The sequence below is a fragment of the Piliocolobus tephrosceles genome, chromosome 2 (genome assembly GCF_002776525.5).
Source record: "Piliocolobus tephrosceles isolate RC106 chromosome 2, ASM277652v3, whole genome shotgun sequence".
Lineage (NCBI taxonomy): Eukaryota > Metazoa > Chordata > Mammalia > Primates > Cercopithecidae > Piliocolobus > Piliocolobus tephrosceles.
The window spans coordinates 156,755,157-156,776,737 of record NC_045435.1 but is presented as its reverse complement, the minus strand read 5'-3'; the positions used below and the strand labels follow the sequence as shown (position 1 = coordinate 156,776,737).

Genomic DNA, 21,581 nt, shown 5'->3' with positions numbered 1-21,581 from the left:
TTCCTTTCACTTCTAAAATTCCTACCTACAGTGGTATACTGATCACAGCTTCTCTTTGTAAGGGGATCCTTGGAAAGCCAAATATCCCTTAGCTTGGCACAAATGATCCATTTGCTCAATCATCTCAGATTCAATCACTATTTGAAACACAGTATTTAGCTTCCAAGTAAAACACAAACACGCACACACACACACACTTTTTGTGAGTTTTTTATTAAAAATTAACAATGTCCCTGGCAATTAAGCTTGCAGAGTTTCCTTGTCCTTGGTTCCCTCCAGTGAATTTGGGACTTGCAAACTCCATGTTGAGGGGAGGACCTAGCCAGGGGTAGAAATCAGCCCTGACTCTCCCGGTGGACAGGGGCCCGACTGCCCCCACCTCACCCCAACTGACTTGTAGAGAGGTCTTGTGTGGTGGGGAACGGGGAGAGAGTGTCAGAGAAGGCTTTCTGAAGAAGGGGTTTCCACCCAGCAGAGGAAGTGTCCTGGGGGCAGAGGATTTCACGCAGCAGCCACCAAAGTGGGTACGAGGGAAACCCCCTGGCTGGCAGGGGTGTAGGGGGAGGTAAAAAAGAGACTAAGACAAGGACAGGGCAGGTGAATAGAGGAGGGCTCCCAGCGTCTGCCCTGTCCATCTAGGGAGCCTGGATTCTGATAGCCAGGGAGGGGTTCTGAGAATAAGAAACCAAGCACCCCGTGGCTGATTACCTGGTTCTCGCTGTGTGTGACTCTGGACACGCTGCTTAAGCTCTCTGAGCCCTGGTGCCCTCATTTATAACACAGGAATGATAACAGAACTCCGTTGGAGGGTGCTTGGCAGGGCTGAATCGGATGACTGGGCGAAAAGCCAGCGGTGGCACACCTTGCGCCCTGCGTAAAGGGGCGCCTATTATCACCTTGGGGAAGAATTGGACAGAGCGCCTGACGACGGGTGATTCAGTTGGGTAGGTGGGTCAAATTGACCGGATTTTCCAACCCAGATTCACACTTCCTGTGAATCGTAAAAGAGCTGGCAAAGGTGTTTGTAAACAAAAGTGCAATTCAAAGGTTGCCGCTGGGGGTGAAAGCAGCGGGGGTTAGGGGAAAGAGGCTGGGTGGCTGGAAGCATTCACTTCGCCCGGGGCACTGTCCCAGCCCAGAGGATATGGATGTCTTTGCAGTCCCTCCTCCTTTCCCCCCTCTCCCGGTACACACACACACACACACACACATACACACACACACACACACAGCCGGAGCCCCCTCCCGCAGCAACCTCGGGACACGCGTGGTACAGCCCTTGCTGTCGTCCCGTCGATAGGTTTAGGGATGAAGAGTGAGAGCGGGTCGGCGACTGGGAGTGGAGGCGATAATGAGCAGAGTTGGATTAAATTGTCTCCAGCAACTCCCAAGGCAAAACCGGGGGGCAGGGGCGGACACAGCGCGGCCTGGAGGGCGCTGGGCGAGGAGGAACGGAGCTCAGCGGCCGGCCCGGCGCTCAGCCAGCAGCGCCGCCTCCCCGGAGGAAGGCGGGGGCCGGGAGGAGGGAGCGGGAGGAGGCGGAGGGCGGAGGAGGGCGGCGCGCTGAGAGGTTATTTGTGGTTCGCTTTGATCCCGAGGGGGAACCTGAAACTCTCACATTCCTGGCATAGCAGCCGCCTCCGGCGCGGGCCGACCCTGGGGCTGCGCGCTGGGGCGCGAACAGCCAGAGCGTCGGCGCCACGGCCGAGAACACATCTCCGCCGCCGAGCTGAGCTGGGCCGACCCGGATTTTGTGGTGTCTGACTGCGCCGGGCACCCTCGGGCCGCAGCGGTAAGGAAGGCTGCTCCGCGCTAGGGAGAGCGCGCGAGGCCACAGAAACGTGCCCCAGCCAAAGCTGTAGTCTCGGTGCAACCCGGCCTTTTCCGGGAGTCGGAGCCCCGAAGATCGAGCGTCCTCGGGGCGCAGTGCGCCCTTTCGAGGCAGCCGCAGTGCTGGGCAAGGGCCGTTCCACCCCGGGAGCCCAGCGCCCTGGGCTTTGCGGGGCTCTAGAAGCGCGCGGGTCCCTTGGGGCTGGGGGAGAGGGGAGAGGGCCGACTCCGGAGAGAACAGCGACGGTGTTTCGGGTTGCGGGTCGGCTGGGGTGGGGGTGGCGGGGGACAGGGATGGAGGCGCCGCTTGGAGCTCAAGTTGCAGGGTCCTGCGGGCTGATTCGGTTAGGTGGGGGTTACAGGTGCCTTTGCCCCCAACTAGTCCAAGAATTCCTCTTTGTCTTCCTTGGAAAATCCTCTCTGGAGCCACGAATTGGCTCTCACTTAGAAAGAATGCAGCTTGCTGTCCAGCCCGGTGACGTCAGCGTTAGAGTATTTGGAAAACAAAGAGGGCTCGAGAGGGAGGGAGGCGGACCCGCGATGCTTAAAGACCTCTCCGGGCCTCGGGCTACCCTCACTGGCTCGCCCCAGGCGTACCAGCGACCATCGGTGCTCCAGGTCCGCCCGGGGTCGTGGTGGGGCGGGAGCCCTGGCTGGGGTGCGAGAGTCTCCTAGCTTGGAGACTGTCACTTTGGTTCCTTAGGCGAGCGGGATCCCAGGCCAAGGCTGGAGACGCGCGCTGGCTTAGAAAGGCGGCCTTCAGAGAGTGCCGCGGGCGAGCGCAGCAGAGGGGCGCGGCCAGGGGTGCGGAAGAAGGTTTTAGCAAAGGCTCAGGCGTTTGGTGTCTGAAAGGACGTGAATATGAGGGGCTTGGCCGGGGCAAATTCACGATGAGAGGCCTTGGAGGTGTTCCTTGCTCCCAGTCCGGGCACACTATGGAGCGCCTGGAATCTGTCGGGAAGGCTCCGCATTCCTTCCTGCCGCTCCCCTGCCTCTGTGGGAGTCGGCCCAGAGAGTGATTATCTTAGGAAATGCCCGCAGATAAAACTCCAGGGCGAACTGAATCCCATGCGAATTGAATCCCATTTGCTTGCTTTGCCTCAGGTAGCTCCGGAGTCTTGCACATCTACCCCTCGTTGTGTGTGGGGGCGGGAGGGGGGGCGGTGCATGACTGGGTGCCCTCCAGACTCATCCCCCACTCCCCACCCCCGGGCAGCTGTAGTCCTGGGGTGGGGAGAAGGGAAGGATTGGGAATGACTGCTCTGCTAACATGCCATAGCCCAAACTGAAGCAGGACACTAGGGCTAGTTTAGTGGCAGAGGAGGGGCCACATTCCTCCCACCCACCCCCCAATCGCTGCCCATACACACAGGACCTGTGGCAGTGTGGATTCTGTTTAGTTTTCCCTGGAACCCAGTTTGGAGATTTGTGTTGGAGGAGGCGGTGGAAAGGAAGCTGGGTGAGAGAGGCAGGCAGCTTTCCAGTCCATGAGCCACTGGGAGCCCAGACTTAGAAGGGAAATCCTTTCTCTGATATTTTCTCCGAGCACTTTAGGCTCACAATCCCCTCTCCTCTGCCCCAGGTCTCTCAACCAACAATCTCCCCTTACTTCTCCAGTTGGCCCAAGTCAAGATGGGCTTCCTTGACACTGATGTCAAGAAAGATGCTGAGTGTCTGTCCCCTATGTGCTTAGAGGACCAGTGGGGGCTTCTCCAATAGCAAGTGTGTGTGTGTGTGTGTGTGTGTGTGTGTGTGTGTGTGTGTTGGGGAGGATAATATAAAATCAAAGACATCATGCCATCCTTTCTTTTTCCTGGAGCTCTCTTGCAGTTACTGTCAGCACAAAGACTGACCCACTAACCTTAATGGGTGGCACCCTTTTGCCTCATCTCACAATACCATTGTCCTCTTGGAGCATTTTTATTCATCCCTTATTCACCAATTCAGGTGCAATTCCTCCTTCCTCCTGTTAACCTTGCGGAGTGACTGCCAAGGTCATCCCATGACAGGGAGCCCCAGATTCATTCTGTCAGCAGCCCTTGATGAAGCAGAGCCCAGGCCCACCCTCCAGGAGCTCTCTGATTCAGGGAGAGTAAAAAAAGTGGGCAGGGGTTCAGCGGGCTAGAGGGTGGTAGGTTGACTGTGCCAAGGCTGGGCTCTGGCATGCCTCAGTGTAGAGGGTCCTGGGGGCCTTTTGCCTAGGGCTTCTATTGGACTGCATGCATTCTTTATCACCTGCCAATAAACTGGGGCCCCATCCACCCCTAGAGTGAGTAGCTAAGTGGTTAGATCTGAACTAGGCCTGCCTTGGAATTGCCCATCAGGCTGTTTGATGTGTAGCTGGCTGTACGGGCGGTGGTTCCTGGTGGGTTATCTTCTGGTTTCCTGTTGTCTCTCTCCAGGAATAGTAAGTCACCATGAATGTTATCATAGTCATTGTTTACCAGGATTTTCACTGTACCAGGAGCTCACAGGCCACTGCCTGTTTTTATTCTCATCTCCATGAGTCAAGCAGAATTCTTTGCATTTTTCTGGTGGAGAAACTGAGGCTCAGAGGTTAGATAACTCATCTTAATCAGTAGATAGCAGCACTGGTACTTGAATCCAAGCTTATGTGACCCACCCCACCCCTGCTCTTCACTTTTATGCTTTCCACCAGAGTAATAATGGAAATCCTGGAAAACCTTATCCTTTCCCATGGACTCCCACTGATTGCTTTTCTCTCTGTCTGTCTCTCTCTCTCCCCCCCCTCCTCTAGGTGCTCTGGGGCCAGGTGCCACCGGCCATTGTCCAGGCAGCTGTGTGCAAGCCAAAGAAGCATGAGGACACTGGAAGACTCCTCGGGGACAGTCCTGCACCGCCTCATCCAGGAGCAGCTGCGCTATGGCAACCTGACTGAGACACGCACGCTGCTAGCCATCCAGCAGCAGGCCCTGAGGGGTGGGGCTGGAACTGGGGGCACAGGGAGCCCCCAGGCCTCCCTGGAGATCCTGGCACCAGAGGACAGTCAGGTGCTGCAGCAAGCCACCAGGCAGGAGCCCCAGGGCCAGGAGCACCAGGGCGGTGAGAACCACCTGGCAGAGAACACCCTCTACCGGCTGTGCCCACAGCCCAGCAAGGGAGAGGAGCTGCCCACCTATGAGGAGGCCAAAGCCCACTCGCAGTACTATGCGGCCCAGCAGGTGGGGCCCCGGCCACATGCGGGGGACCGAGATCCCCGTGGGGCCCCCGGAGGCAGTCAGAGGCAGGATGAGGCCCTGCGGGAGCTGAGGCACGGGCACGTGCGCTCGCTGAGCGAACGGCTCCTGCAGTTGTCCCTGGAGAGGAACGGCGCCCGGGCCCCCAGCCACATGAGCTCCTCCCACAGCTTCCCACAGCTGGCCCGCAGCCAGCAGGGTCCCCCAATGAGGGGCCCCCCTGCTGAGGGCCCAGAGTCCCGAGGACCCCCACCTCAGTACCCTCACGTTGTACTAGCTCATGAGACCACCACCGCTGTCACTGACCCTCGGTACCGTGCCCGCGGCAGCCCGCACTTCCAGCACGCTGAAGTCAGGTAACTCTCCCCACCCCGGGCTTTCCCATTCCTGGGTTTCCTCCAGCACAGGCTCTCAGGGAGGAGAGCCTCAAGATCACAGCTTGTGTCAGAGCTGGCCAGATCCCCACCCCACCTCCAACCTTCCTGAGAAGGGACAGCTATTGCCTGGCAGAGAAGAGAGACGTAACTGAGGTCCCCTAAGAAGTTAGTGGCGTCCCTTGCCTTAGTTCAGAGATAGGCACCATTGTCTGCTGAGCTTTAGCATTCCAGTAACTACCGTCCCCAGAGGACACAAATCGCAACAGGCGGTTAAAGGTTAGATTTCAGAAATAACTTCCTAAAGGCAAGGTTGGGAATCATTGCCAAACTGTTTCCAAGTTAAGTAGGAAGAAGATGGGACCTCCTTCTCTGGAGGTTTTTTAAGAAAATGTGAGCAACTTGCCTTCTATGATTATTGGGAGGCATTCCTAAATAGAGGCTGGAAAGGCCCGGTGGCCTCATTAGAGATGTCTCTGCATCTTACACCAGGGCAGGAGCTTCCCTGTCTCTCCTCTCCATTTCCTGCCATATGCTCCCTGCATCTGCAGCCTGCAGTGGGACAGGATTCTGGGTCCAGGTGGGCCTCTTTCTGGGGAGGCTCAGAAGAGGCTGCTGGGTCAGGGCAGGGACTTAGAGTTTGAGACTGAGTATGCTGGGAGGCCCTTGGGGGATGTGATTTGGTTTTCCTTTTCTAAGTGCTCTTTCTGGCTACCATGCAGAGCATGGTTTGTGAGGGGCCAAAATGGAAGCAGGAAGACTTGGAGGCAAGAAGTCTAGAGAGTTTGGAGAAATGAGTGTTCCCAGAAACAAGGCCCCACCTCAGTCTTCTCATCTGGCCCAGCATCTTTTCAGAGAAGCAGACAGAGCCATCACTGCTGCATCTCCCGCTGTGGGAGTCCAAGAAACCCCACCAAGGGACCCCAGGGATTTCAGACTCGTCCTCTGGTGGCCCGAGATCAAAGTCTGGTTCTCTTCATGCCTGCTGAGTTTTCCTTTAGTCACCCACTTTCCCACTGTCCGGCCTTTCCTTGCTCTCGAGAAATGTGTGACATGATGGGGTTGGTATGGCGGAACCAGAGGATGGAGCCTCTTGGTTTTTCTCCAGCCTCCACCCCCTCCAGACTCGCACCTTATCGCCCTTCTCAGGGCTCGGTCAGGAAGAGTTTCGGAAGCTGAGTGGTGGTTTCTTCTTTTGGACCAGCCTTATTGAACTGTGTCAGGAAAAGATAGTAATCGTGGCAAGGAAGTAGACTGTTTGCAGGAGAACAAAAAGCGGGGGAGGGAGAGGACGAGGAGAAAGGAAAGCAAGTGTGAAGGGAAAGGAGTTGCTATTCTTTCTCAGAGCTAAGTCATCCCCAAAGAATGCCAGTTGTGTCTGCCTGGCCCAGTGCAGGGGGGAGCAAGTTCTTGAAGCAACCTTGAGAATGGCCATTTTAGCAATGGAGAGTTTGAGCACTCCAGTGGGGACCAGCTCTTACTGGAAGCCCCACCTTAGGTAGTAAGAGAAATACATCTGCCCAATAGCCCCTTTCGGATGATCCGATGAAGACTATTTTTTAGGAACTTGGGGCTAGACTCCTAGCCTAGGGTCCTGAGAAGAGCAGGGGGGCCATAGGCTGTATGGAGGCAGGAGGCAGGGGCAGGCTGGGTGTGCATGAGTGCTGACATGATGCACCCAGAAGAGGAATTTGGGTTTTGCGGGGCTTCTGGGACTTGGAAGAATCTTTGTGAAACTGAGGCAGTTGTGACACTGGCAATCACAAGGTCCCAGAAAGGCTCTTGGACTCCCCATGCCTCTTGGCCTTTGCTGCTTCCCTCAATACAGAGCCCTAGGGCTGTTACACTGTTACACCAGTGTCAGAGGCCAATACAACACTGTCCCCTGAACTCAGCAACTGCAGTAGTCTAGCGGCAGCCCTTGCTCCCAAGGAAACCCAGAGTTTGGGCCACATTTATTCTCTAAACTGAGGGTAAACCGAGGTTCCTACTAGAAGAGATGGAGGATGGGCCACCACTACAGGAGCGCCTGCCACCCACCCAGCACCGGCCCCGCACTCTGCCAGGCCTTACATAGCATCATCCTCACAAACCCTGACGAGGCTGGAGACCCTCATGATGCAACAGAGCAATGCCCAGTCTGTGGGGCTGAGGCACTTGCCCAAGGTTAAACAGCTGGAGCAGGGATTTAAACCCCTATTTGTCAGACTCTAGAACTCAGACTCTTACCCTGACATCTGTCTCACTGTTCTAACCTTAACTGGAGTCTTCTAAAAATGATTCTGGGTGGGTGGGGGCTGCGGGGTGGCAGGACTTGAAATAGAAAGGAGAAAATGAGTGCTGCTTTGGCAGTCTTGAAACTGGCCACTCGTGTAATAGACATAAGGTTGCTGCTGGGGCCCAGCCACCAAGTTGTCCTGGGGCCTGGAAGGTTATATGCTCAGTCACGATTGACATGGCCTCCAGCCCCAAAAAGAACCTTCCATTGACTAGAAGTGTCAGGGTGCATTTTTCAAGATGACATTTTTAAGCATTAGTTGCTTAGGAGGCCCAGGAGTGCTCAGGCTGATCCCCAAGGCCCCAGCCACTGTGAGGCGGGTATGAAACAAGCATCCTGACATTAATCCCCTCTAGCTCTGCTGTCTGACTCTTGAGAGCCTCAGGCAGAAACATTTGGAAAAGGCCTTCCCCACTGGTCCCTGCCTACCACTGGAGGGTTGAATAATTGCAGCAATTTTAATAATATATTAGTTATGAATAATAACCATCTTCCCTGTATGCCTAGGAATGGGGCAACTCCGGGCTGCTCTGGGTGGGAGCCATAAGGGTCTGCGCTGTCTCTGAGCACCGTCTCTTCTGTTCCCCAGGATCCTGCAGGCCCAGGTGCCGCCTGTGTTCCTGCAACAGCAGCAACAGTACCAGTACCTGCAGCAACCCCAGGAGCACCCCCCTCCCCCACATCCAGCTGCTCTTGGCCATGGCCCCCTGAGCTCCCTCAACCCACCTGCTGTGGAGGGGCCAGTGAGTGCCCAGGCCTCCTCAGCCACCTCGGGCAGTGCCCACCTGGCCCAGATGGAGGCCATGCTGAGGGAGAATGCCAGGCTGCAGAGGGACAATGAGCGGCTGCAGAGGGAGCTGGAGAGCTCTGCAGAGAAGGCCGGCCGTATTGAGAAGGTAAGCCCTGCCGGGGCTTCAGAAGGGCAGACCAGAAAGAGACCCCAAGGGGCTACCTGGGGAGAGTCCAAGGAGAGGCAGAGGAGCCTGAAAACTGTTTGGCTTGATTTCCCCCATCCCTCTGTTCTCCACCTCCCTCACCCCTCATGCACCCTCCTGAGCTGACTCCAGACAGCTGGGGAACAGCCGAGAGGCCGGCAGAGCAGGCCTGGAGCATGAGCAGTTGCTGGCCAGTGGTGATTAGAAAGAGCCCATTCACCAGCTCCTTGCACACTCGCACCCTTGCCCTGCACACACCCCCTCTCATGGACACCTCCCACAGAGAGCCCTTTGTGTCCCCCACACAACAGCAAGTCTGTTCCAGGCCAGCCCTGGCGAAAAAGAAAACTTCTCCTCTTGGAAAGACTTGTTGGAATCACAGGCCAGCTAAGAGCACGTGCAGAACCTGCCAGCAGCCAAGTGGGAGGAGCAGCCGGGGCCCAGCTGGCCCTCTGGGTGGACGGTGATGCCTGGGGGACCAGGCAGAGGTGGCTCAGGCTTAGACCTGGTGCCTGCCTCTTTAGTGAAGGGTTACCAATTTTCTGCTGAGGCTCAGTTTTAGCAGATGGCCTCAGGCCTCCCTTGACTGTCCTGTGGTGTCCAAGTTAGGTCAAACCACCCCAACATGGCTGGAGTCTTTTGGTGCCCACTTCTGGCCAACCATACTCAGTTTCTTCGTGGAAGTCAGCCAAAAGTAGAATGTTTCTTTCTGGACATTGGGCACAGGGAAGCTGTGTTTAGTCACCCTGCAGGCAGCTACTTCCAAAGTACCTGGCCCTAGGTTCACTCAGCATCTGGTCCTTGGGGCAGCTGATGGACCGTTGCTTGCTGGTCCCAGCAGTCCAGTCTACTTTTGGAGGCTACAAGCTTCTGATCATCCCACCATAGTCATCCCACCAAAACCTGGAGGGTTTGCTCCTGCTTGGTGTCCTCTCGTCTGTCACCTTTTCTGATGGAGAGTAGTGGGTCAGCCTGGAATCACTCCCTAGGAGCCCTCACCTTCCTTCAGCTCTGCTGTCTGCCTCTTGCAGCTGGAAAGCGAAATCCAGCGGCTCTCTGAGGCCCATGAGAGCCTGACCAGAGCCTCCTCCAAGCGTGAGGCCCTGGAGAAGACCATGAGGAACAAGATGGACAGTGAAATGAGGAGGCTGCAAGACTTCAACCGGGATCTTAGAGGTGAGAGCCAGTCACACAGGTGGAGGTTGGAGAGCCTCTGCAGAGGGCTTACTTCCTCTGTTCTAGAGAAAAATCAGGAATCTATTACCTGCTAAAAGTGCAGATGAACTCAGAGAGCCAGGCTGAGACTCCCCGGGAGCCGCCCTGTTAGAGAGACGCTTGTCTCTACGTACTGCGTCTCGGATCCCCTCAGGGAGCTCCCATCGTGTGGCCCAGATGATGGCTTCTGACAGAGGAGGCTGCCTCCCATCGGGCCCTGAGCTGAGCCGGGGTTTCCTTATGGCCCATCCCCAATGTGGAGGATGCAGCCCTGTCTTGATAGGATGTCAGGAAAAATCCCAAGCTGGCAGCTTCACCTGACACTAAAACATCTTTCCTTCCCTTGAAACAGAGAGATTGGAATCTGCAAACCGCCGCCTGGCAAGCAAGACACAAGAGGCCCAGGCCGGCAGTCAGGACATGGTGGCCAAGCTGCTTGCTCAGAGTGAGTAGGGGCCTCACTAAGAATCCTGGCCTGTGTGCAGGCAATGGGACTGCTGCACACCCTCTGCACCAGGAAGATTGGCCTTCCCCCTTGCAAAGCAGTACTTTAGGAGCAGGTTTACTGCCTACTGTGTGCCCAACACTAGACTGGATCTGGGGACAGTGGGGAGAAGTGGCTTCCAAAGAAGAATAGGATCTAGATGTGTATCTATTAAAAAGATCAGTTGACACTAGAGGGAAAGCCAGGGAGCAGTGATTTGCTGAGCTTCGGTGCTGACCATCAGTGCAGTGCATCGGGCAGTGCGGGAGGCAAGGTAACGCTGAACACAGGTGAGGTGAAGGAGAAGGAAAGGTCGTCTGAGAGCTTCCCAGGGAGTTCCAGGCAACAGAAAGGTCAGGAGTGTGCAACGGGAATGTGAGAGGCAGGGGGCATGATGGAACTGGGCCATAGCAAGCCAAGTGGAGGCACTTGAGACAGCCAAAAATGGGATCCTAGTCCTTAACCAACAGATGCATTCTAAAAGGGGCGGTCTAAGCATCTTTGAAGAATGGGCAAGTTCATTCACTAGTCCATTCATTAATTAGCAGATGTGTTTTGAGCATCTGGCAGATGTTCAGGAGAGAATGGGAGCAGGCCCAGGAAGGTACCATGCATGGCAGGGAGGTCAGGAGAGAAGTGGTGAGCTTAAGAAAGAAGCAGGTTCCCACAGATTCAAAAGAACAAGGGGGGTGGTCCTAGAAACTGGTGATTAGGAGCCCCAGTGGCCTGAGAGAGAGGCCCCGTGGGGATGGCAGGGGTGGAGAGCCAGCCAGAGGTGAAGGAGTTATTGGCGGTTCAAGAGATACATGGGGTGGGTGGCAAAGGGAGCCCTGAGCTCAGCAGCAGGAGGCTCTAGCAATCAGAAGAGACTAACAACAGTTATTTATTGAGCTCCTGCTAGGACCTTTACTGCCCTTCAGGGTGTTTGCAGAGAAGTGGAATGGGAGTGGTTGGTAGCTGGGTAAACGTGGCTTTGAGGCTTCACAGGAACTCTACTGTGAATGGCAAAAACAGTAGTGTGGGGTGCAGAAATGGAGGAGCAGCTTGAGGACTTAGCTCTGGCTGGCAGCACCCCTATCTTCCTTCAAAGAGGGTTCAAAGACTAGGGCAGGGAATGGGGGAACACAGCACTGAAGGAATTGACAGGGTGGGGCAGGAGGTAGGCTGGTCTCTACTGGCTGGGTGGGGTGAGGTGGCAGCGGCTTAAGGTCTCTGGGAAGGAGTCAAAGGGAATGAGGGAGAAAGGGGATGGGGCAGCCCTGGGGTTTCCCTGAGGAGTCTGGGGAGGAGAAGCTGCAAGGGCAAGGCAGATTAGGGTGCCTGCGGAGGAAGGCGGACTTTTGGGGCCTGGCTCTGCCAAAGAAAGGAAGCCATGGGGCGGGTTTCTGGGAGCTTGCTAGGGGGTGAGAAGAGGGGGGCCGGCCGGGAGGCGTTTCCGCTCCCCGGGGAGCGAGTGAGCGCCGGGGCTGTTCTTGGCTCCTCGCTGGAGCCATTAATCTCGCAGCCGCGGGTGACCTGGATGCCTGGCATTCCAGAGCCGCGAGCTGTTCCGCTCCCGGCCCGCCCCCCGCCGCTCCCTCCCGTGCGCGCTGCCTGGCGCCCTTCGCCCGGCTTTGGGAGGAGGGAGGGTGAGCACAAAGGGAGCCTGGAACGTGGAGGTGGGGGCTCGCTCGCTGCCCAAGGCGCATCCCGGTCCCCTCGGCGCCTCGCCTGCCTTCCTGCCCGCCTCCGCTGGCCTCCGGGCGTCCTCTTCCCACCGGCACCCGGGCCACTTATTTCTTACTGAGGGGCTCACCTTCCCGAGATCCCGCAGGCCCAGGGCTTTATCAGGGTCCTGTTGGCAGGGGATGGCCAGAGCCCAAAGCCTCCCAGCCCCCACCAGGGCCTTAGAGGTTGGACAAAGCTGCAGGAAGCCTCTGGAAGCAGAAGGCTGGGTCCGCTGGCCCCTCCTCCCCTAGGGTTGAGGAAACCCAAGCAGCTCTTCCTTGCTCCGTAGTAGCTATTGCAAAGGCAGAAAAGATGTGTCTGATTGACCTCTCTTTTATCTGGGGTCAGTCAACACTAGGAAAGTGTGGCCATTGTCATCAATGTCATCTGCATTTCCTCCTAGGCAAGACACGCAGTCCCCCAGCACTGCCTTTCTGGCCCCTCTAGGGCAGTCGTTCCCCCTGTGGATCTGGCCTTGAGGCCTGAAGCCGGCCTGTTAGCTCCACCCCCTTGAGAATGTTTCTCCTCTCCCTGCGCCTCAGATTCTCCAGCTGTAAGATGAGACAGAGTCCTTCCCCATAGAGTCATGCTAAGGCTGAAATGAGCTGCAGGCCCTGGGCAAATTGTGAATGCACAGGTGGAGTAGGGGAGGGTCCTCCCTGCCTGAGTCCAACCCTGGCTGCTTCTCCACCCCACTCAATGGATGTCAAGCCAGCGAAGTATGAACATATACGTTTCAATATTATTGGACTTCCCCTTATTTTCCTCCATGCCACAGAATGATACCGTCCTGGGCTCAGCCTTCAAAAATCCAAAATGAGCCAAGCGCTAACCTGAGTTGCCTCTGTGTCCTCCTTGCCCTGCCCCAGGGCCCTGAGTAAATGAATCCTCCCTTCCACATGCCAAGGTCTCAAGCCTTCACTCTTCTGTTCCAGAACTTGTACTGTACTATATGATAGGTACTTAGCTACATGTGGCCCAAGAATTGAAGTTAATGAAAATAAATAAAATTTAAAATTCCGTTCTTCCATCTTACTGGCCACACTTGCAGTCCTCAGTAGCACGTGTGTCTAGTAGCCACTGCACTGGAGGGTGCAGTATAGAACAGTTCCACTCTGGCAGAAAATTCCACTGAATCAGAATGCTGTTCTAGAGACAGTGCCTTTAGGTTCATTAGCAGGGGCCCACAGCCCTGCCTGCCTCCTGCTCTCCAGCAAGGAAGGCAGCTGATCCACTCCTCAGGGGGCAGCCTGGGACTCTCAAGGGGCAGGTGCCTGGGAGGTGGATTTAAGGCTGGAGCATGAGATGGAGGGCTCTGTGGTCTGGTTTGGGCCTTTCCTAGCCATGCTGAGAGGGCCTCTGAGCAGAGTTTCTTTGGGTAATTAACAAAATGATACAAAAGTCAGGATAGCTGGACCTTTACACACTAATCTTTGGGCCATAATCATTTTCATTGTGCTGCAGACTTTGCATTTCTTCCTGAGCCTGGTTGCTCACATCTCAGTGGTCTTTTCAGACCATGGAGGGAAATGTAGCCCTCAACGGACCTCTCAGCCTGGGTCTGCAGAAGGAGCCCCAGAGCTCTGGGTGGCCTATAAGTACAAACGCCTCACCACGTAGCCAGAGGCAGCCTGGGCCTTTGTAGTGTGGCCAGCTGGGGTTTCCATTTGGCAGCACCATTCACCTCCTATGTTCCTCCCCTGTAAGTTGGGGATCCCAAATCCTACCTGGAGGGGCTGGAGGATTCATGGAATAAGATGTGTAAGTGCCTGGTGTGTGGACAGCAGATGGTGGTTCTGTTCCCTCTTCCTTCATTCTCCCACTTGAAGGAGGACCATGTCACCTGAGCCACTGTTTTCTCATCTGTACATAGGCATCACAGTTCCTCCCTCAGCAGTCTCTAGCCGTCACAAGGTTCAAGGAATATTGTGGATGTGTTTTAGACATGGTGGCCCCTGGCACAAGTGGATGGTGTTTGAGGCTGTCCCATGGCAGTATGTCCCAGTAGAAAGGCAGGGTAGCCCAGTTGTTTACTTCTGACTTAAACCTGAGCCTCGGTTTCTTCTTCCATGAAACAGGCTTAATAGTGGTACCTTATTCGTGTTACTGTTGAGAGAATGAGAAGCAACTGTGCTCATCCAGTGGTCAGCACAGAGCCCAGGAGGCAATGGGGCCAGCCAGTGTGGTCACTGTCACTGATCAAGCCTCTCTCTCCCTACAGGCTACGAGCAGCAGCAGGAGCAAGAGAAGCTGGAGCGAGAGATGGCACTGCTGCGCGGTGCCATCGAGGACCAGCGGCGGCGTGCCGAGCTGCTGGAGCAGGCTCTGGGCAACGCGCAGGGCCGGGCGGCTCGAGCCGAAGAGGAACTGCGCAAGAAGCAGGCCTATGTGGAGAAAGTGGAGCGGCTGCAGCAGGCACTCGGGCAGCTGCAGGCAGCCTGTGAGAAGCGGGAGCAGCTGGAGCTGCGTCTGAGGACTCGTCTGGAGCAGGAACTCAAGGCCCTGCGTGCACAGCAGGTGAGCTGAGAAAACCTGTGCAGGTGTCCAGGCTAGGGCAGCATCTGAGGATGTCAGCTTCCCTTCCTCCTCGGGGACTGTAGGTTTGGAGGCCAGGGTCGAGGCCCCAGGAGCCCCTCTTAGATCTAGGCTGCAGGCCCCTTGCAGGGCGGCAAGGATGATTGCTCTCTGCTCCACCTTTGCTGTGTGCTCCCTTCCACTCGTCGTCTTAGCAGAGGCCCTGCCACCTGGCCCACATCCAGCCTCAGGGGACTCCTGTCCTCAGCAGCAGCAGGGTATATTGTCCTTGACCTCTAGAGAAAGTAAGTTAGGAACCTGGATACAGAAGGCCCTCAAGGTTTTTTTTTTTTTTTTTTTTTTTTTTTTTTGAGATGGAGTCTCACTCTGTTGCCCAGGCTGGAGTGCAGTGGCACAATCTCCGCTCACTGCAACCTCCGCCTCCCAGGTTCAAGCGATTCTTCTGCCTCAGCCTCCTGAGTAGCTGGGACTGCAGGCACGTGCCACCAAGCCCAGCTAATTTTTGTATTTTTAGTAGAAATGGGGTTTCACCATTATTGGCCAGACTGGTCTCAAACCCCTGACCTCATATCATCCACCAGCCTTGGCCTCCCAAAGTGCTGGGATTACAGGCATGAGCCACTGCGCCCAGCCACAGCCAGCTTTTATATGCCTCCCCGAGACTGGGAGGAAAGATGGTTGCCCTGATCCACAGTGCTCAACCTCACTTTGGATTTCTGTGTAAACAACTCTTGGTGTTTACAAACCAAATAGTTATTTCTCTACTCCCAAACCTACCCTTGCGACAGAGTTAGCATGACTGAACCCCCAGTTTGCCCAGTTCTGTTCTAATTTACACCAATTTTCCCAGTATAACTATTGATAGCACCCCCTTTGCCAGTTTGGAGGATTATTTGTTTGGTCTCTATGCCCTTGGCCATAGGATTCAGGGCAGGGGTATGGGGACCTGTGCTGTACCCCCACTTCAGTAGAGGGAGGAAGGGGAAATGTATGCTGTGTATGGCTGAACACACATATGTACGAGTGACAGTCCTTGTGTGGTGGCGAAGACCAGTGGCTGCCGCACCCCAACCTCCACCCTTGACCACGGTCTCCACTCCTTGCTCTGCAGAGACAGGCAGGCGCCCCAGGTGGTGGCAGTGGCAGTGGTGGGTCCCCAGAGCTCAGCGCCCTGCGGCTATCAGAACAACTGCGAGAGAAGGAGGAGCAGATCCTGGCACTGGAGGCCGACATGACCAAGTGGGAACAGAAGTATTTGGAGGAACGTGCCATGAGGCAGTTTGCCATGGATGCGGCTGCCACGGCTGCTGCCCAACGTGACACCACTCTCATCCGACACTCCCCGCAGCCCTCGCCCAGCAGCAGCTTCAATGAGGGTCTGCTCACTGGTGGCCACAGGCACCAGGAGATGGAAAGCAGGTTCGGCATTGCAGGCCAGGCACCTGAGGTTTGGGAGGCGGGTGGCAATGTCCAGTCACTGCCCTGCCCTTGATCCCTGATAAACAAGCCGCTTTCCCCACACAGCTCAGCAGTCCCTCCTGCTTCTGAGCTGAACCTGCATGCTTGGCACACCAGGCACTGTAAACTTGCATTTGCCTAGAAATACCGAGTCCTTGGTCTACCCAGGAGACTCTTACTGTGGAGGTGTTGGGTGCCGTTTAGGGCTTGGGCCCTGCCTCGCCTCTCAGGAGTGCTGCCCTCCAGGATGAGGGCTGTGCCGCCGCTATCATCTGATGACTCTGGAACCCACCCTTGATGGCCTGCCTTTCCTGGTGTGGGAAAACCACCAGTGGTTTTCAGAGCCTGGGCTCTAAGAGCATCAAATGCCAGAGTTGTGGTACTATTTTCAAGCCCCCTCTAGGTCCCTGCTACAAGCACAGAAGGATCCAGCCTAGCAGGGTTAGGGGAGTGGGGGTGCTTTTCCTCTAACTCCTGTGAGGCGGGAAGGGTGGAGGCTGCTGGATCTATGGGTCTGACAGTGTGGGCATGGCCTCTCACCCCTCAGGTTAAAGGTGCTCCATGCCCAGATCCTAGAGAAGGATGCAGTGATCAAGGTCCTTCAGCAGCGCTCCAGGAGAGACCCTGGCAAGGCCACCCAGGGCTCCCTACGGCCTGCCAAGTCGGTGCCGTCTGTCTTCGTGGCTGCGGCAGCAGGAACCCAGGGCTGGCAAGGGCTCTCTTCTAATGAGCGACAAGCAGCAGACGCCCCTGCTCGGCTGACTACAGGTAAGAGGAGGCTGCTGCTGGGATAGATCGAGAGGTAGTTTCTCCCGGGCCTGAACACAGATTGCCAGACCTTTCCTCCCAGAACTGAGGCTCACAGGAGCCAGGGCTTCCTGATTGTCTCCCAGGGGAGCTGGCTTATTCTCTGCGTCTAGTGACTCTACAGCCCATGGCTCTCCTGCCAGTGTGAAGAGGGGTACTTAGTCCCCATCGCCATAAATTCTATCATGCTTCAGCCCCAGCCACTGAACTGAGAAAAACAGAGCTTCCTGTGCAGATGCACCTTCTATGCAAGCCCCCTCCACTCTTCCTTCTAAGCAGATGCCACAGAAACTCTAGAAGATGTAATCTACAAAGAAAGGTCCCACCACCCGAAACATTTGGAAGCCAATCCAATCTGGTAGTTATTCCCATTTCAAAATAGGAGCATTTTTAGTCTTAAAGTTCTTGCAGATCAAGAGCAGCTCACTCCACCTTGAATCCCCAGCACAGACAGTTAACTTACAGTGTCCTTCACCAGGGCCACATCTTACAGGCATGGCAATAACCATCCACCTACCTTCCCAGCAGACAGGGCACCCACAGAGGAGCCAGTGGTCACAACTCCCCCTGCTGCCCATGCCAAACACGGGAGCAGAGATGGGAGCACCCAGACTGACGGCCCCCCAGACAGCACCTCCACCTGCCTGCCACCGGAGCCTGACAGCCTTCTGGGGTGCAGCAGTAGCCAGAGAGCAGCCTCTCTGGGTAAGTCCTCCTGACCCCACTTCTGTGCTAGGCAGGGCCAGGGGAGCACTGGGGTGTGAACTGGAACACCAAAGCCTTATCTTCCCAGCCCCCTCCGGGTCATTGCTTGCACTCCATGGGGAGCCCTGCATAGCCAGAGGTGAGCAGCGTGCCTGGCCCACCTCACTGTGAACATGAGGGGTGGCTGGTTGCATGAATAGGGAAATTGGAAACCCTGATTAGAGGCAGATCTAGAATTCAGAAAGAAAGCAACCAGATGGGAGGCACTTTAGCTCCTCTTTCATGGTCTTCCCTACATAGTTAATTTCCAATGTGATTATCCAAGAGAATGAAGCTTGCAAGTCATGCCGATGGCACTCTGGAAGCCTATTGAGAGTCCGGGAAAGAGAAATCTGAGAAGATGCCATTTCTTTTTCCACTCCCCTTTCACATTGGCCTTTGCATATTTGCCTGTGCCTCATGATCTCAGAAAACCACAGGCATGAAAAGAATGCTGCAGCCTCCCTCCCTCAGGGCTCTCCATTGCTCTAAGCCCTCCAGCCAGTTCAAAGTTAGAAACAAATGCATCTTACACATCGGAGGTTGGTGGGCTGGGCTGAGCACTGAGAGGGTGCAGAGCAATGTGCTTGTTTGGCCAAGTTCTGGGAACCTGGGCAGCAGAGGTGGGAAAAGTTGGTGAAGAAAGAGCATTGTATTTAAAATGTGCCAGGATTTTAAAAGCAATCTAGTAACACTCATTGGCATGTGGCCGTGTTCTTGTCTCTCTCCAGACTCTGTAGCTACATCCAGAGTCCAGGACTTGTCAGACATGGTGGAGATACTGATCTGAAGGAGGTGGTGCTTCAGGACTCTGAGCCATTCTCTCCCCTCCTCTGCCCTGTGCCACTCTCAGCCATTTCAGCAGCCTGTCAGCAGCTGCTCTGCCCCTTTCCCCAGCCAGACGCTCACTCCCATTGACCGTCTGGTCCCAGGAGCTCAGGAGGAGGACCCCAGGGGAGAGGAGAGCTGTGAGAGCACCAGCGCCCGCAGAAGACTCTGCTTCTTAGCCCACATTCCTCCCGGCCTTATGGAGAATGAGGATTCAGCCTTGACTTGTTGCCCAAGGCCTGCTACTGGGGTAGCAACTGACAGCTCAGAAAGGAGCTGAGCTCCCTCTGCCCTGCCAGTTGTCAGTCAGGCAGGGAGGGTGGGGCTGTGTTGGTTTGGGGGACTAATTTCCAAGGACGGCTGCCCGTGGACACCAGGCGGACTGGTTCACTAATCAAGTCAGCCATATTGTTCTCTGGCTAAGTTTGGTTCCAGCCAACCTCATCTGCTCTTCAGTTCCTCACTGCCTTCCTGGGATACTAAGACTTGAATCTTTTGGGGACTATTAAGGGTGTTAGTCTTGGAGAAGCCACAGCCTCACCTTCTCACTTGCTGTGGGTTAGGGACCATTAAGTGGACTGGGAGACAGTGTGCAGTTTGTATATAATTCCCTTTCTTATGGAACAGAAGACTGAGGCCTGCAGGTTCTGATGTGTCTCCATGGGCTGTGCTCCCCTCTTCCTACTGTCACAGTTCCTGAAACTTCTGACTGGCCTCCCAGTTATGCCTCCTCCTCAAGTTCCTGGCCCGTGGATGTTAAAGCTGCTTGATTCCCAGGATCTCGGCTGCCTTTTCCTCCATCTTGAGCCCTATAAATGCCCACGGGACCCCCACCACCAGCCTCTTGAAGTGGCTCCACAGCTCCTGTCCCTGGGACACCCTGTCAGTTTGGTCATAAACCCTGAGCCAGATGAAATGAGCCACCTTGAACAGACATCTGCCATGCCCCCAGGTGGGCTTCAGTGGCCCTCCCCAGTACCAGTTCTCTCTGAGAAACTGGAGATGTTGTCTTGTTCGCATAAGTGTCTTTGTTCCCACCTGGAGGGTTTGGAAGAGGAGCAAAGCGGTTGAAAACTAGTTAATGAGCTACCAGAATCAAATAGTCATCTGAATGGAGCCCCTATCACAAAACAGTGCCCAGGAGGCTGGCTCCTCAAGCTACCCATGCCCAGTGCCCTGAAGCAGGACCAGATGCTTTGGAATTGGGGTGCAACACCCACATGGCAGCCTGCTGGCAGCAGTGACTCCGATTTCTGGTCCTAGAGAGTCCCTCACTTCAGCCCCAGGAGCTATTGGTGGGTTTTAGCAGTTTTGTCTTTACCGTTTTTAGTTCTCCTTGATTCTTTGTGTTCTTCCTTTATCGTTTTTAGGTTTGGTATGTGTTGTTTTATTTCCATGGTTCCTCAAGTTTCCTTTTTAAACATTTGCATTTGCTGGACAATTGCATATTTTTTTAAAATTCCCCTACCCCCGTTTAAAGCTGAAAAATACATTTGGTTCATGTGCATTGTTTACAAAGCAAAAAGAAAAAAGAGAAAAAAAGGCAAAAAATATCGTGAAAGAAAAAAAAAAGACTTAATATATTTTGGATTAATATTTGGTATTTCTTTTAAAGTATTTTTTGTGCTGTGAACGTTTTCTGCCAAAGACCATGATGTGTGTCTGTATGTTTAAGTTATCGTAAATATTTAAAATGTAAACATGGCTGTTTTGTTATGCCACCCTGTACCAGGATTGCTGCCGCATTCCACTGGGTATAACAGTATTTTAATTAAAAAAAATAATTAAAAGTGATGTCTTTGCACAGGTGAGACTTTGCACTGAGGGAAGGGAAAGGGTGAGGATTTTGGGGGGCCACCCAAGTCATAGTCCAGTCTCTTCAAGGACCCAAAATAGAATCTAGGAATTTTGTGAAGCTGCATTAAGGACACAGTTGGAATGAGGATGTGGTTGGCATTTTTCCCCTTTCATAGGTAACATTTCTTGAAGACTGGGAGGGGAAGGAGGGCCTGGCAGATGGCAGCCTCCCCAAGTAGCTCTGTTCTAATCAGCTTTGTTTGGCCACATGCTGTGGTTATCCACAGTGGGAGTGGGTGTCCAAAGATGGCTTTATCCTTCCCCCACTCCTTTTCCCACTCCCACTTAGCATATAAAGTCTTGTCCGAAACCGTCCAGAAGGCCGGGCATCATGCAGAGGACATTCAAGGACGTGGCTTGTTCTTAGCCACTGCCTCCCTCCTTTGCTGTGACATCACCACTCTTTCCTGATGCTCAGGAAAGCATATTGTTCCAATTCAAAAAAAGAGAAAACCATTCTCAGTCTTGCTTGTTCTTGTATCAGAAACAAAATACCTGCCTTGTGCTTCCAGAAGTGTGGCAGGACACTGAGGTTCCCCGTCAGCATGTGGCCGTTAGTCAGCTGGCCATGAGGCAGCAGCAGGCTACCAGACAGCCTGCATGTCGAACGGTTCCCCACCATGGCCGTGAACGAAGTGTCTTCAGGGCCAGTGTGGGAACTCAGGAGCCATGTTGATGAGTAACTAAGTTGAGATCCTAGAGAAGGTGTCTTCCCGAGCCAGCTTACCAGCCACAAGTATGGAGACAAGCAGGTGGAAGAATTGGAAACATCCAAAAACTTTTCCAGCAACTTTGCAGATGGTGATAGGCCCCACTGGATGAGGAGCTCTCCATGCAGAGGCATCCAACCCACCCCATGGCCACACCTCCACCCAACCCTCCAGCCTGCCTCCTGCCACTGAGGCAGTATCTATGCCGGCCTTCCTCCCATTGAGCCCTGAACTGGAGTCAGGTTACTCATGCAGGCCTGGTCCGTGGAGGCAGCCTGAACAATAGGGCTCCTCACCCTCCCACCACTGCCCCTCCCTGGGCCACACCAGCCCATGGCTACATCTTCTGAGACTTGCTGTCCAAAATGAAATGTCAGTGCCTGTGGCACGGAGCTCCAAAGGACAGCTTGGTAACTCAGACCTGTGAACAATAAGCCCTGACAACAGTGCCATCTCACCCCAGTACCTTTGGCCAGGGGCTTCCAAAGCACTGCACCTTCTGTGAGATACAGTCTGTGGAAAGTCACATTAATGTTTCCTTGGCACAGACCAAGGAGAATAGGAAATCAGTCCCAGTTTACCCAGCACGTGTACGTGCATGTGCATTTGTGTGCATGTGTGC

The 21,581-nt window shown here is 54.8% G+C and overlaps 1 protein-coding gene across 3 annotated transcripts; it reads left to right on the top strand.

Annotated features, from left to right (window-relative positions):
* The first annotated feature begins 831 nt into the window (after nucleotides 1-831).
* Nucleotides 832-20,196, top strand: AMOTL2 (angiomotin like 2). Of its 3 annotated transcripts, none has more exons than XM_023187865.2 (10): nucleotides 832-944; nucleotides 4,589-5,383; nucleotides 8,269-8,575; nucleotides 9,646-9,790; nucleotides 10,182-10,274; nucleotides 14,242-14,537; nucleotides 15,667-15,974; nucleotides 16,561-16,781; nucleotides 17,349-17,525; nucleotides 18,296-20,196. In XM_023187865.2, exons 1-10 carry the CDS (start codon nucleotides 832-834, stop codon nucleotides 18,352-18,354), a joined length of 2,514 nt encoding a protein of 837 aa, XP_023043633.1. In that variant the 3' UTR covers nucleotides 18,355-20,196. The 3 variants fall into 3 exon arrangements, with proteins under 3 accessions (XP_023043633.1, XP_023043632.1, XP_023043631.1); XM_023187864.1 differs by lacking the exon at nucleotides 832-944 and adding an exon at nucleotides 1,540-1,792; XM_023187863.1 differs by lacking the exon at nucleotides 832-944 and adding an exon at nucleotides 1,540-1,792 and having other exon boundaries at nucleotides 17,346-17,525.
* Nucleotides 20,197-21,581: the final 1,385 nt, after the last annotated feature.